Source organism: Numenius arquata, chromosome 8 (assembly GCF_964106895.1).
Source record: "Numenius arquata chromosome 8, bNumArq3.hap1.1, whole genome shotgun sequence".
NCBI lineage: Eukaryota > Metazoa > Chordata > Aves > Charadriiformes > Scolopacidae > Numenius > Numenius arquata.
The window spans coordinates 23,649,012-23,663,636 of NC_133583.1; the positions used below are offsets into that span (position 1 = coordinate 23,649,012).

At 41.5% G+C, this 14,625-nt stretch overlaps 1 protein-coding gene across 1 annotated transcript in view; it reads right to left on the reverse strand.

The window, feature by feature from the left end:
• The window catches only part of WNK2 (WNK lysine deficient protein kinase 2), a 114,283-nt gene that overhangs the window by 42,392 nt on the left and 57,266 nt on the right, over nt 1–14,625 (reverse strand). The window contains exons 5-9 of the mRNA XM_074151380.1: nt 12,785–12,873; nt 11,755–11,974; nt 8,771–9,059; nt 5,460–5,656; nt 2,176–2,328 (exon numbers count right to left, since the gene is read on the reverse strand). Of these exons, the coding sequence (XP_074007481.1) occupies nt 2,176–2,328; nt 5,460–5,656; nt 8,771–9,059; nt 11,755–11,974; nt 12,785–12,873 (948 nt within the window). The remainder of the gene's footprint in view (nt 1–2,175; nt 2,329–5,459; nt 5,657–8,770; nt 9,060–11,754; nt 11,975–12,784; nt 12,874–14,625) is intronic.

Below are 14,625 nucleotides of genomic sequence, written 5' to 3' on the forward strand. Positions count from 1 at the left end.
GTACTGCAGTTTCTGGCACTCCAGGTTTTGGGAAAGCAGGGGCATTTACCCGGTTAAAATCCCAGACTGAAGGGAACAGCAGGAGCTGGCCTGGCACTGGTGATGAGACAGAGCAAACTGGCTGAGATGGAGCCCAGCTGAGGTTGTGGGGGGACCCCACTCGAGCCCCCACTCATCCCACAGCATGAGCTCTGCAACACGGGAAACTCCTGCCAGACCTGACCCGGCCCCGGGAGCGGGACACTCACATGGTGCTGGGCTGGAGCTAATAAACCCAAAAAGCACCCAAAGCCAGCTCAGGTATCTGGGCATGGCTGGCGGTGTTAATCCGCAGCTCAGACAGGCTGCCCACAGGGCACAGAGGATTGAGCACGCAGACATGGGCTGCCACCCCACAAGCTCCAGAGGACACTGCCTTAAAAGCAGAAGCAGCGTGCTCCTGGAACTAAGCAGCTTCCTAAAGCCTCCACTGCAAATTCAGCTTGTGTTTTACAAAATGCTTTTTAATGAATGAGGCATAGGGAGGGGAAAATATCCAAATGAATTATGCCAACTTTGCCTCATTATAACCTTAACATTATAAATGCACAGATACCAAACTGGAAAAGAAAAAAAAAAAACCTAAACCAAAACGAGATGCGAGATGCAGCATTGATCCCATGTGTCTGAGCCATCAGTGGATATTCACAGAAAATCAATACATTTCATTCTGTCAGGCAGATGAATTTTCTCACCCTGATTTCCCATTCTGCTGTTGACCTGCCCTCCCGTTCATTTACAAAAGACTGCAGGTCTCTGCTGCTCACGGCATCACACCAGGAAACTCTGTGTTTTTGAGGGACATAGATGCTCTGGGAAGTTCTGCACAGACACTTTATCATTTTACCTATTTCTCTAATAATAATACTGTAAAAAGTCAGGTTTTTATTGCACTTCCTGGCAAGATTAGAAAACAAAGACAGTCTAGTTATTAAATCCTTTTACTATCAGGGATAGAATTATTTCAAGAGACAGCAACGCTGTGAGGAAAGGTCACATGAAAGAAATTGAGCAAGTTGGGGAAGTATCCTATTCCAAACCAGCATTTACTCATGGGGGAAAATAAACAACAGATTTTTAACTATTGGTATAAAACTCCAGAGGCCACTAAAGAGATCTGTCCAACTGGTGAGGTCCTAAATTTGCATAAGTGTAAAATGAGGCCGAGAGAACCATGGGAATATCCTTGCCCATTAAAAAAAAAAAAGTGACTTATGACAAAACTTCACATAAGCATATGTTTTTCAAGGAGACCAAATTACATTGTTCCTACACTGATGCTTTCAGAAGAATAGGGCATGTTAAAAAAATAAAAAAGAATCCTGTTAGATAAAAGTTGGTAATTAAAAAGGTTTGGAGAGGTATGATATATGCCAGTCACAAAGTATATGGACACTCCCCAGCCCTGTCAATGGTTTCTACCAAAGGAAGCCAAGCTTTTGGCAGAATCACAGGAATGAGCCCCAAATTACCCCGCCGTACAGGTCCGGGGTCATTGCTCCCCGGCTGACGGCACCTCTGCGCAAGGAGGCCACTGCAGCTCCTCCAGAGGTGTTTTGTAAATAAGGAACACAGGTTTTGGGGGGAATTTGGTAATTCAAAATGCACAGAGAATTACTATTTGGAGACAATTCAAAGAGAGACAGACTCTTCTCTTGGAAGAGAAAGCTCTGGCTGGATGCCGATACTGAACTGTAGTTAACACGCAAACTGCACAACTCAAACAGCAGCAGCGCTGAGGATTCAAAGACAAGTGACACCAGTCAACAGAGTCTCCTTCTAACCTTCTAGATAGGAGGTGCCAAATAACAATGCAAAATTAATAAAAAACTCTTGGATGTCTAAGGACCAAGACAGGACACTGAAATCAGTGCAAAGCTGCTGCTGTTAAGGCACAACAGAAGAGAAGTCTTAACCTACATCAAGACGTCCCAAGGTACCACACAACAATTGCCCTCCACCTCTCACTCTTCCCCCCCTTAAACCCAAAGCCCTTTGCCCCATCCCTAAGTCTCCCAAGTGCCAATTCCTAGTTTCAAACCCCTCAAACTCCCTGCAGGTACGGGCTGGAGCAGAGCACAGGCAAGGAACGGGACAAGAAAAGCACTTTTGGGGAGAAGTTGGGCTCTCTCTCACCTGCTGGCCGGCCAGCACTGGCTGCGGCTGCCCCAGCTGCAGGGAGGCGACAGTGGTGGGCTGGACCATGGGGAAGGGCATCGCTGGCTCCTGGTAGTGCTGGGGCCGCGGGGCCACCACGGCGGGCGTGGGCTGCACAGCGGGGAGCCCAGCCTGCGGGAGGGAAAGAGAGCACGGCGTTAGAGAAGGGCAACCCACGCCTCGAGGGTCTCGGCGACTGCAAGGGAATAGTCTACTGGGCACTTGGTTCAACACAGGGGAAAAAAATATGAAAAGTTATCTGCAAGGCAAGTCACTTAATCTAAATATGTAGAAAACAGTCAGCAAATTCCAAATGACACAAACAAACTGTACTGCATTTGCTTCTGGAAGCCAGCATGGAGGCCAGTAAAACCACTGGAAGCACATACACAGTGAGGATGCACCAACCGCAACAACAAGCCATTAACTGGGTGAGAAATGAATTTATTTTCATGAAGATTTTTATAATTTTATAAAGAATCTTCATCTTCCAAGAAAGCAGGTAATTTACTTGAAATGGATGCCAAGAAAAAGGGAAATGAGAAACAAATTAAAACCACAGTGGAAGTGAAAAAAAAAAATTAAAATAAATTCAGGTAAGATTTGTAACAAGAGCAGTTCTCTAAAACTTCAGCTCAAACAAAGTAGATAAATTAAACAGTACGTCAGACTGAGGCTCATAAGCCTAAAAAAACCCCCAACCTACTACTGCTCAAATTATGTGCTTGTTATTTTGGTAAATAATCTCCCAGATAAACACAGTGATTTTTTTTTTTCTTGGAAAATGGAAGGTTTTGAGTCAAGACTTTTGCTTCCTGCATTTGTTGAGATTTTCAAACCCTGGAACTTTTAACCTAAGTTATCTCAGGAAGAAAAAAAATATGGAAACCCCACCAGAAAATAAAAGGCTATGAGAAATACTTTGCTCGTGAATAAAGGTTATTATCTTGCCAAATCCTCAATCATGAAAGTAGTAATGCATTTAGGGTAAAATTACTGAAACCTATCAACAGAAAGAATGAGTCTGCTGCACAGCTCAATTTAATAAAAAAAATTTCTGCTCAAGATGTGCCTTGTGAGTGCTATATTTAGAGTTGTTAAGGTAGTGCTTCAGGTGAACAGGCAGCAAGGAAGGATGCATCCCGGAAGATGAGTGCCCATAGGGAAGGAGGTTCCCACAGCGGAGGGAGCTGGCTACGGATGCCAAGGATGAATTGTTTTTCCTTCAGGTAAACGGAGTCGTGTTTTGATGCATTCATGAAAAACAGTTCATAATTTCTTGCAGGCATTTTGGAAAAATAAAAGGTAAAACCAGGGGAAACGATGCACTTCCCAAGCACGTAGGGCAAATCTGGCTCAAACAGGAAAAAAACATTGGTCCGGGACTTTATTTTTACTTCTCTTAATTCAAACAGGATGAAACAACAACAACAAAAATTAACCTACCACATCATTACTATCATGTTTACCAGCAGGCTGCTTCCTCTGCTGGGAGAAGTTTCAGTCACTGCCCTGCTCTCTGCCGTGGGGGTTTTGCCAGCTTTACAGCAGGGCTGGGGCCATTCAGGCGCGCTGGCTTCACCGCCACCGCAGCAGTCAGAAGGCAGAACATTTTCTGCAACTCTTGCAGATCTCACAGGAGAAGAACCGGTCTTTCGGCTAATTATGTATTGCAAAGATTCATGTAAGAGAGGCAGGTCTAAACTGCTGCCCCATGGCCCACTGACTGGCGGGAGAGCTTGAGACATGGAGTTTGGCTATCTGGGGAGTGAGCACTTTCACCAGACATTCAGGCTTCTGACACATTTTCACCTTGGCCAGACTGAAACCAGCAGCCTAGGAATGTCTGAGGAGGCTGCTGAGGAACCATTACCTCTGTAGGGTGTGTAGAGGTCCCCAGTGCCACCAGAGGTGACGCGCCTGCTGCCTCTTCTCTAGCCTGCAGATCCTCGTTTTCCTCTCCAGGTTCTTGGGGAAGGAGTTTGGAGTCATGTTTGGGGTCAAGGCCATGGCGGGGTCCCTGTGGTGGCAAAAAGCAGGGCGAGCACTAGCCCTGCCCACTGTGTGTAAGGGGTGCAGGCTGGAACAGGGTCCTGCCACAGCTTCTGAAGGACACAACGCGCTCACGTGGTGCCTCTCACTGGAAGCACCTGAAGATTTATGTTCACTCGCATGTGTTTGCTCTTGCACCCATAGTTCCATTAATTGCTTTTGGTCATGGTCACAACAGCGTGAAAACAGAAGCAAGTCTGTCTGGGCTACCAGTGCCTGATTTTGGACCCCCAGAAACATCACCAACTCTGTAGAAGATTAAATCCAAGCCCAGAGCCAGAAAGGCAGTGACTGGATGCGTGATCTTTTCCACAACTGGAAGAAACATCGGACTCAAGAGGCTCCTGAACAAATGAAGGAATAATAACGTGTAGCTATAGCCACAGTGAACAAAAACAAACAAAAGCGTTCTCAAATGCCTGCATGAGTTTAAAACTAAGAAGTGCAAAGCTACCAATGCAGTTCAGTGGCAGTGGACTGATAAGAAGTTTTGTTACTGAAAGTCTGGCAGCTGCCAGCGAAGCATCTCATTAGGAGAGCCACCAAGCTGGTGAGGGGTCTAGAGAACAAGTCATACGAGGAGAGGCTGAGGGAACTGGGCATGTTTAGTTTGGAGAAGAGGAGGCTGAGGGGAGACCTCATTGCCCTCTACAACTACCTGAAAGGAGGGTGTAGAGAGGTGGGTGTTGGCCTCTTCTCCCAAGGGAATAATGACAGGAGCAGAGGAAATGGTCTGAAGTTGGGGCAGGGGAGGTTTAGGTTAGATATTAGGAAGAATTACTTTACTGAGAGGGTGGTCAGGCACTGGAGCAGCCTGCCCAGGGAGGCGGTGGAGGTATTTAAGAAACGTGTAGATGTGGCACTTCAGGGTATCCTCTAGTGCCCAAGATTGTTTGGTTGGGTGTTTTGTTTTGTGTTTGGTGTTGTGTGTTGGTTGATTTGGGTTTTTTTGTATGGTTGCACTGGATGATCTCAAAGGTCCCTTCCAACCATGAAGATTCTGTGATTCTGTGATCTCTTCAGAACAGCAAATACAGCCAGACACCATCTTCTGAGCGCACATTTCAGACCAACCAGAGATGTATTACTAAGCACGTCACCATCAACAGAGCTGAGCGAGGAATACATGAATCCCGGAATCCACACCAACTGCAAACGAGTATAAACGAGCCATGAAGTAGGATCTAGGACAGGAAAAGCTTTAGACTTACTCCGGAGGGCTGCTGGTAGTGCCCCAGCTGCTGAAGGCTGTGGGGCACAGCCTGGCTCTCACTCAGAGGGGGGCTGTACACCCGCTGGAGAGCAGGAGGCACCGGGTCCGGCAGAGACGAGTAGATGACGCTTTGCTGGCTGCTTTGGGAGTCTGAATAAACAGTGGAGCCCTGGCCACTGTCAAATGTGCTGTCGGCTGAAAGAACAATGTTTTTTATTAGAGCTCAACACCTCCAAACGTTCAAGTAATGATTTTAGAGCAAGGTCAACACTGGTTTACGTAATTAGCATTTTTACTACCCTAGCCCTTTCCATTATATAAATAATTTATACAACACTAATGTTATATTCTCCAAAAGGCACATACTGCTGCTCTTAAGCCAAAACCCATCCCCATGGATTTCTGTGCATGATGATATTTTAGGCACATTGATATTTCCTTTAAAGGGCACAAGGTTGACATTAAGAATGGCAGAAATTTATAGATTTTGTAGGATGAAAGGAAAGGAAACCCCAATTGTAATGTTCATAGCAGATCATGGAGTCTTTTAGAGTTAGATCTCCCAGGGATGCACCAACTTTAACACCTTTTTTTATTAGTAGCACTGAAAATTACAAAATTCTTTATATAGTATGTTTTATTAGTTTGGCAAACCATACCCTATTTGAGAATGCAGCAATATCTTGAGATGAAGAGTGGATAACAAAATAATTAGCAGGTTTGCAGCTATCTAGGAGTACCCTTCAGAGCTCTGTCGGAGTTTCTCGTGCAGAGAGTGTGTTCAGCTAAACTGCAGAACTGTGCAGCTACAGGGACTGGGCAAACACCGTATCCTTTCTCATACAGAAATAAATCCCAACTGTACCACTGAGTATTACTGATTTTAAAATGTCTTTTCATGAATTTTGAAGCCTGTAAAGTACATGTGCCCAGTTCTTCCTGAGCATAAGCTACTGTTTTCTTCATTGGAGAAATAAAATGAGACAATCAAGACTGTAGCTGTAAGTACCCAAAAGACAAATAGCTTGTAACAGAGATTTAAAAGTCAAAACTGAAAGAAAACTGTATCACAGTAACAAAAAAATGGCTTAAGTTACAGCTAAGTTCAAATGCTATTTCTTTTTCCGACACCTTCCAGCTTCTCTTTTTTCCATATTCCAAATAAGGTTTTACTTGTTTGGCTTTTAAAAAACAAATTATTTTTTAATAGCACCAGACATGACATTTCTCCTCAGTATTCACAAACTATTCTCCCAACCGTCATCATGGTCCTACTCTAAAGTGGCAGGGATTTCTGCCACATACATGCTTCCATTTTATTACAAACAACTATTTAAGACCTCAAAGAAAAAAAAAAAAAAAACAGTATGATGGTTGAATGCTAAAGTAAAAGCTGTGAGTCAGTCTCAGATTTTTATAGAACAACATGCATTACACACATTAAGTTATTAATTTACATTTTTACATTTGACCTGGCATTATGAATTGGTAGAACAGTAATTTATAGGGGTTTTAGACCTAACATCACTAAGAAAATGTTCAAAGACATCTGATAGTGAATTGTCAAATAATGCCAAGCATTGGTTAAAATTTGAGAAGGAGTAGGAAATAAACTGGGGGGTTTATATTTAGCATACAATCTGCCAACTCACGTCCAACAGAACCATGGGAAGCTCAAGGAGCCTCATTGTACTACTGGAAACAAAAAGAGCCGTAATTACAGTGTTTCTCAAAGGAATTAGATAGCATGAATTAAGTATATGATACAAAAAAATGAAATGAGATCCATTTAGCTTCAGAAAAAAAGCTTTGTAAATACTGCAGTATTCTGAGAGTTATGCAAATATGGCCATTTCTCATATCTTTTAAAGTTTTATTTTCTTGTAGAGGCGTGCTTGGTTATTTTAGTATTCAAAGCAGACCTCTGTATAGCAATTTATACAATACCTGAATTAAAGCAGCAGCTGTCTCTTTGCTAAAGATAATGCATCTTTAATTTAAACATCCTTACATAAAAGTCCAGGACAGTAAAACTGAAGCATTATGATAATAGCTTAGTAGCAAAATACGTACATCAGATTTTTATCAGAAAAACTGGCTAGAAAAAAAAAGAGCTCTCATAAAATTTCAAATCTTCCAAGCTAAAAATATCTGGCAACATTTCCTTCAAGATGTTTAAAAGTATAAATAATTAAGATTTCAATACCAGAGCTTGACTTGGTAACAAAGGGTGATTTTAGGGGACAGAGACAGGACAACTTACTTTAGGGAAATAAAAGCACTACTTCCTCATGCCTTGCTGTTGGCTGGAGATGAGCCTGGTGCTCAGAAATAAAATGAAGAAACAACAAGCTCTGCAAGCAAAGCTGGGCAGTTTCTTATTCAGAGACAGACCAAAATCAGTGCTGGGAATTAAAACAGGAGGTGTAAATCCATCTGTCTAGAAGCAGTCCAGCCATCACCCTTGAATCAGCCCCAGCTGAACGCGAGGAGTGGGCAGATCCTCAGCTTGTAGCTACAAGGGCCTGGATGAGCGAGAGCAACCACCTACTCTGACCTGCCGTAACGAAGATAAACCACCCCCTTGCTTTGAGACCATGAGCTCAGGACAAAACAGAGCCTGGAGGAACAGAGAGCACCCGTATCATGACCTAAGAACCCCAGTGATAATGACAGTGTCAGCCCACAAGGTCTGCTGCTCCCAACAGGCGTGATCAAACCACAGCTGATATTCCCCACAAAACAGGGAAATCCTGAATTCCATCATGTAACAATCAGAGAAAAATAACAATTTTTTTCTTGCTGTAGACCTTTGCACAGCTTCACAAAAAACTTCACACAATCCATCAAGATTGACTCACAAAACACAAGAAACCACAGCGCTTTGGCTTCAGCAAGGTCTGCTTCTGAACAAACCTCCCCACATCACCAACATCATTTGAAAAAGCCACCAGTCGCTCTGACCAGTTTGGTGCCAATTCAACTTCTGCAGGCTCTGAAATTGTGTTTCACATGAACTTAATGTCAACTCCACTATCTGGCACTAAAACATGTATTTTTTGTGTCTAGCGGCAGGTCTCCTTGCCTTCCTATTTACAAATATATTATGTTTTCCGCATTTACTGCTACTGAAGAAGGAGCTATCTCTATATAATATAGTTTTTCTTGAAGGTTTATTTCTTTCAAAGTTTGCACATCTCTCTGAGATGCTTCGTTGAGCTACTGTGCACAGAGCAGCTCAGATTGTCGTTGACTCTTACCCTGGGACATTCATCACACTCATGCACACAAATCCAGGCCGAGACTTACATGCGACAGAAGTGACGCTGGTGGGCAGGTTTTGCTGGAAGGGGTGCTGGTCCGCCTCAGGCTCCTCCGACTCGGACAGGACATGGTGACCAGTGTGGGAAAGGTAGGTGACCTGGACCTGCTGCGCATGCGGCGCCTTCAACTTCTCCAGACACTCAGAGTCCCGACGTTCCTCAGACTGCATCCTAGGCCAAATTCTCTCTCTTCTCCATAGTATTAACGCTACTCTGTCACGTATTGACTTTGCAACTATCTTGAGATCATTTTCATGAAAAAATCCAGAGTCAATCTACAGAGGAGGCACACACTTAGTGAGATCATGGGCGTGCGGATGGACATGCACACATGTATTACTCTAATCTCTTCCTGACAATCTGAAATAACATGAATCACATATTTATTCCTCACAAGAACAGGAACTCAAGAGCTTGATGGGTTTTTTTTGGAATAAAATTTCTATCTCTAATGCATTTTAAAACATCAATAGGTAATTTCTAAGACCTGGATACATATTGGGTCAATTTATTTACCAGTTAACATCCATCGAGAAGAAGAACAAGTCTAACTGTCTAACAAGTCTAACAAGATGGGTACCCCGGGTTTAGGGTTTTTTTTGAAAGACCAACAGAGTAGTCAAAAGAGGAAAGAAACATCTTTGAAAAATGCTCTTTGAACAATGCCACTGGAGTAAAATACACTACCCCTAAATCAGAATTTATTGCCTTAACCTTTCCAGTATACACTTGATACCACAGCAAGACATGAAGGAAAAGATGGTAACAGAACTTCATCTCAAATTAACTTCTCTTAAATGGTAAAGTCAGTCAGTATTGATTGACTTTTATAAAGAAAAAGCCTACCACTGAGTCATATGCAGACTGTTCACATTTTACTGCAAAGGGGACCAGGCTTTCTCAGAATTCAACTGCTCAACAGATAATGGAAATTCATCTTTGTGCTGTTTGTTTGCATAATCTCCTACAGCATAGGGTATGAATTTTAGTTTAATAATGACCTACCAGAGATTCGTCTGCTCTCCCTACATTCTTAACATGCATATCCTACAGATTTGGAGGCACTTATATACATGGAGGAAATCTAGAGGTTTTCCTTCTTTGCTCTTGCCCAAACACGAGACAGTTTTACAGCTTAAATTTTCACTGTTTAAAGCGAATAGGTGCAAAGCAGCTTAAAACACAGCTGCAGATGGATATGGGTATTTTCCACTGCCTGTGCCCTCAGACCTTACAGACATTCCTGATCCAGAAAATGCTATCGATGGAAGGGAGTTACTTGAGAGAACCACCACACAGGCCCAGAGAACCTTGTATGGTATTAACTAATGTGTCCAGTAGATTCCTCATGACAAAGCTTAATAGGAAGACACAGAAAAGCTGCCACATTAGCAATCTTTTTAAAAACAATTCTTATTCCTACAGCTCTATATAGAGAATAGTTACAGTTTAATGAAGACACGCTATTTTACAGTACCCTCTGGTTGTGAAACGTAACTTAGGTTGCAAACCCACTAGAATGTTTCGGGTTCCTTTTGCCCACATCGTTTGGACAGGCTGGAACACTGACTACTGAAAACCCATCAACAGTGATAAATAATTCCCTATACTCAGAAGGTCTCCTGCATTCTTCTCTTCCACAGCACATAAAGTAACACAAATTGATGAAAGCAGATAGCTTTGGTGTTCCACAATTCATAAGGGCTACAAAAGACATTTAGGAATGAATGTCTTCCTTTGCTGCCCCCCTCAATAGCCTTATTTAATATGCAGTCATTTAGCTGTTAATGTAATATTTAAAAAATGGTGATTTACTAATTTGGGAAAAGGAATAATATGACAGTAGTTTGGGAGAGATCTTTTAAGTATACTTTTTATGAGAATTATGTTCTTTTGAAAATGAAGTATTACAACCATGGGCCAAGTAACCCACAGAACTTCAAAACTCCAAATATTTCCATAGATATTTAAATGCAAAATATAACAGAAAGTAACTGTACCAGAGCAACTTTTAAATGAACTGGGTTCTGTAACAATACATTGCTCAAAAAATATTGGACCTACTGCAAACTAATGGCAAGACGACAGAGGAGCCTGAATTTCTCCCGCTAAATTTGGAGTACATGGTGATGGGTTCAAGCATAGTAAAGTAACATTGTCAAAACGTTCTCCGAGCAGAACAGGAGTGGTGATGACATCATTAAATGGGATGCCTTGGGGTTTAGGATATAATAGGAACATTTTTGCAAGCACAAGAAAATTCAGACCCCTGACTAAGTGCTTACTGATTCTATGTTTCCATGACGTTAGAAAACCTAAAAACTGCAGTAAAGGCATCACTAAAACACAAGTTCAAGGACTATATACTGAAACTGGAACACAAAGTGGTTTCTCTAGCAAAACCCCACAAGTTATAGAGATACAGAAATTTACCACGTTAAACTTATCTGTCAAAAAATCCAAAGCTTATTCCTCACTCAATGCAGTGGACTCGAATCTAGACCCCTATTTACATTTGGTGACAGAGTGGCTGACCAAAACTTTCCTCATCCACATCCCTCCTCAGTCACGCTGACAGAAAAGATGGAAAGAAGTGTTTTGAAGAATTCAGCACAGAATATTTTGTGATCAAACTCCTCTAACTTATTTCAAGTTGCTGTCTGAAACTAAAGGGATTTCAACGAAATTTAAAGAGTTTTCAAAATATAAAAGCAGAAGAGACCTCCTCTCTGGTCCCTAAGCTATTTGAACTGCCATTTCATGCATCTGTTTTCATACTTTTTACTTATTAGTTCTTTCCTGTTTCCCCCTTTCTTGTAGCATTCATTCTAGAATCAATGCAAACGTCTTAAACTAGACACCTGGAAGGGTTTAACTGGAAGTTACTTTACCAGACTCCCTCCTGCTCTCCTTTGAGATTTACGCACTACTTTATATATATACATTTTTGTCAGGAGAAGTTTATTTTACCATTTCTTGTGCAACATCATCAGGAGTTTCCTTCTCCAGATCAAAAGTAAACTCAATGGCTCCATTATCTTTGGGTTTTCCTTTCAGTTTCTTAGGATCTTCTACCCAGAGTCTTAAGGCAATAGAGGATTTCCTACCATGGTCTTCTTCTGCAAGTTCCACTCTTACCCCAGTATCTTCAGCAAAAAAGGCATGGCTTAATAAATCTTTAATTTCATATCTGCAATGGATATAAAAATATTAAAATACTGCAAGTCTTAAGCAGTTTCAAAGAAGTTTGTGACATAAAACTACCGTTAAAGGTGAAAACATTCATAGTATGTTTGGTGTTCATCCATAACAAATTTGTGTTCTTAGCAAAAAGATACAGCATTTCCAGTGTTATTGAGGACTGATGAAAAACTGGTGTTTTCTATTGCACAAAGCTTCAGCAATATTCATACACCATAAGCATGTACTGAAATGCAGATTATAGCTTTGCTCAACTTTTCTTGATTATTTGAGCTTAATGAGTACTAAAAAAAGAGGCTCCCTCTAGGTAGTCAGTAGAGGTCCCTAAAAACTGTATTTGTGAAAGTTATGAAATACTGAACAGTAGAGACACTCATCTAGGAGAGGCCAGTATGAGAAGATTAGGTTTTAAAACCAAAGCTGGAAACAAGGCACAATTTGTCTCCGTATCCAGAGGCTAATGAGCCAACGGAATCTGCTCTAACAGCTTGCGGTGAATCTACCACGTCGCATTCGTGGTCAACGTCCACTACACTTGGTGCTCCACGCAGCACCTCCTGAGAGAGATTTTATGGACAGTTGTGCCAGAATGTGTGAGAATACCCAGCTCACACATCCACAACGATGCTTTCTGACCTTATTCTTTGAAGCTGATTGGTCAAGAGACACAACAACGGCATTTATTCAATTATCCTGACATTATATAGCAGATATATCCAGAGGCCAGAACAAAAATCTATGCAGCTTTGAAATCCCTGCATACACGATTTAATACAAAACTTGATTATTTGAAACAAACCTTTCTTCTTTATTTTTGCAAATGCACTCCCCAATTATCTCCTTAATTTCAGGATCAGTAACTTTCTCAAAGCTTGCTGGCTTTATACCCTAAAAGGATAAAGAAAAAACAATTTAGTTTGAAAAATAATTACATTATATCTTTTAATTAAGGACACTTCCCCTACATTTTACAGTCAATTCAACCCTTGGAGTAACTAATACTTTAAAGTTGCTAGTCTTAATGCTAAATTGAATTGAACATTTAGGGCTACCTATATCCAAGTACCATTTGCGCATCAAAATAAGCACACTATTTTGTACATGAACTCAGCCATACACAGGGCAAGTTTCCCTTTTTCTTTACTAACCTTTGCAAACTTCACGTTTACAACCTGTGGACTCTGAAGTTGATATGCAAGAAACAGCCAATTTTAAATTTTCAAAATAACTTTTTTCTGAAATTATTCTTTTTATGGGTTTTTGTGCCTTAGCTCTCAAAATGCTAAAAGAATAAAGACAAATAATCATGTTTTTCTTCAGATAAGCCAGTTTCAAGAACAAGTCAAAAACACCTTGGTATATTCCATATTCCCGTACCCCACAAATCTTTTGCTTTTCTATATCCTCAACACCCCCACCCCCAAAAAACACCCCAAAACCAAGCAGGGGAGGAGGAGAGTATGCCCAAGAGCTCTGCGCTGCTGTTGCATTTCCCCAGCACATTCTTAGAATCCCATGGGGAATGAGTGGCAGAGCAGGTGTAACCTGTAAATCAAGTTAAATTTCTGTCAAATGTTAACATTTTGACTGGGAATAGCGTTCAGTTCTAGATTGGCAACAGCGAACCCTACGAGCATGGCCCTTCAGGGATGAACCCCAACTGTTCATTGCAGAAGAAAACACAGAGGAGCAGAATCGGCTTCTCCACACAGGGAGCTCTGGCTCCACGTGGGTGCAACAGGAACAGTTTGGGGTTGTTTTAAGTCAGAGAAGATTTAAAAGAAACACACACACACACTTCTCGGGCAGTCATAGGTCATTTATCCCAACTTTCTAATATTTCAGGACCAAGATCTTAACTCAGCACGATACTCCTCAGGGTATACAGCCTCTTTATTAAAATAACATAAATCTTACCAACATAAAGACACACCGTAGGAGAAGCAGTATGCAAGTTCGCAGGCTGAATAACACTTTATACATTACGTCATCTTTCTGTACACGCAATCAAAACATCCTGCACAAATCATTGCTGGTAACACCGGGCAGTTAAGGCACACGTGGAGTGGTGAATTTCCAAAGCCCAGGCTCACAGCTTCTTCTGATGCCGGGCTGCAGACAGGGAGGAAGGGATGTTCCGTCGGAACGTCGGCCACCCCACTGCTCTCCTCGTCAAACAACTAACAGATACCCAACCTCTAACATGGGTAACTCATTCCGTTCACTTCAACTGAAGATTTCCCACGAATACTTTTCATGTATATATTCAGCTACAGACGACAAGAGCGGCAATGCAAGAAGTTATCCTTTTTATTTGTGATGTTCAGCTTAAATAACAAAAAAAAAAAAGATTCCCTTTTAAAAGCATGTAACATGTCTACCTACTAAAATGAGATATGGATGAAAATTTGACAAAATTAATTTGGGAACACATTCTACAGTTAGACCCTATTACTTAAGGACCCAAGTATTTCCAATGAATCCAATAAACAGAATAAAAAGGAAACGTTATTTCCTTATCTAAAAAACCCAGAATCTGATTAAGAACATAACTGAATGGGATTTGGACATTTAACTCCATTCAAATCCTTTTAAAGTTTCTCACAGAAAGAACAGTAAAATAATGGATCATGCAGTGGC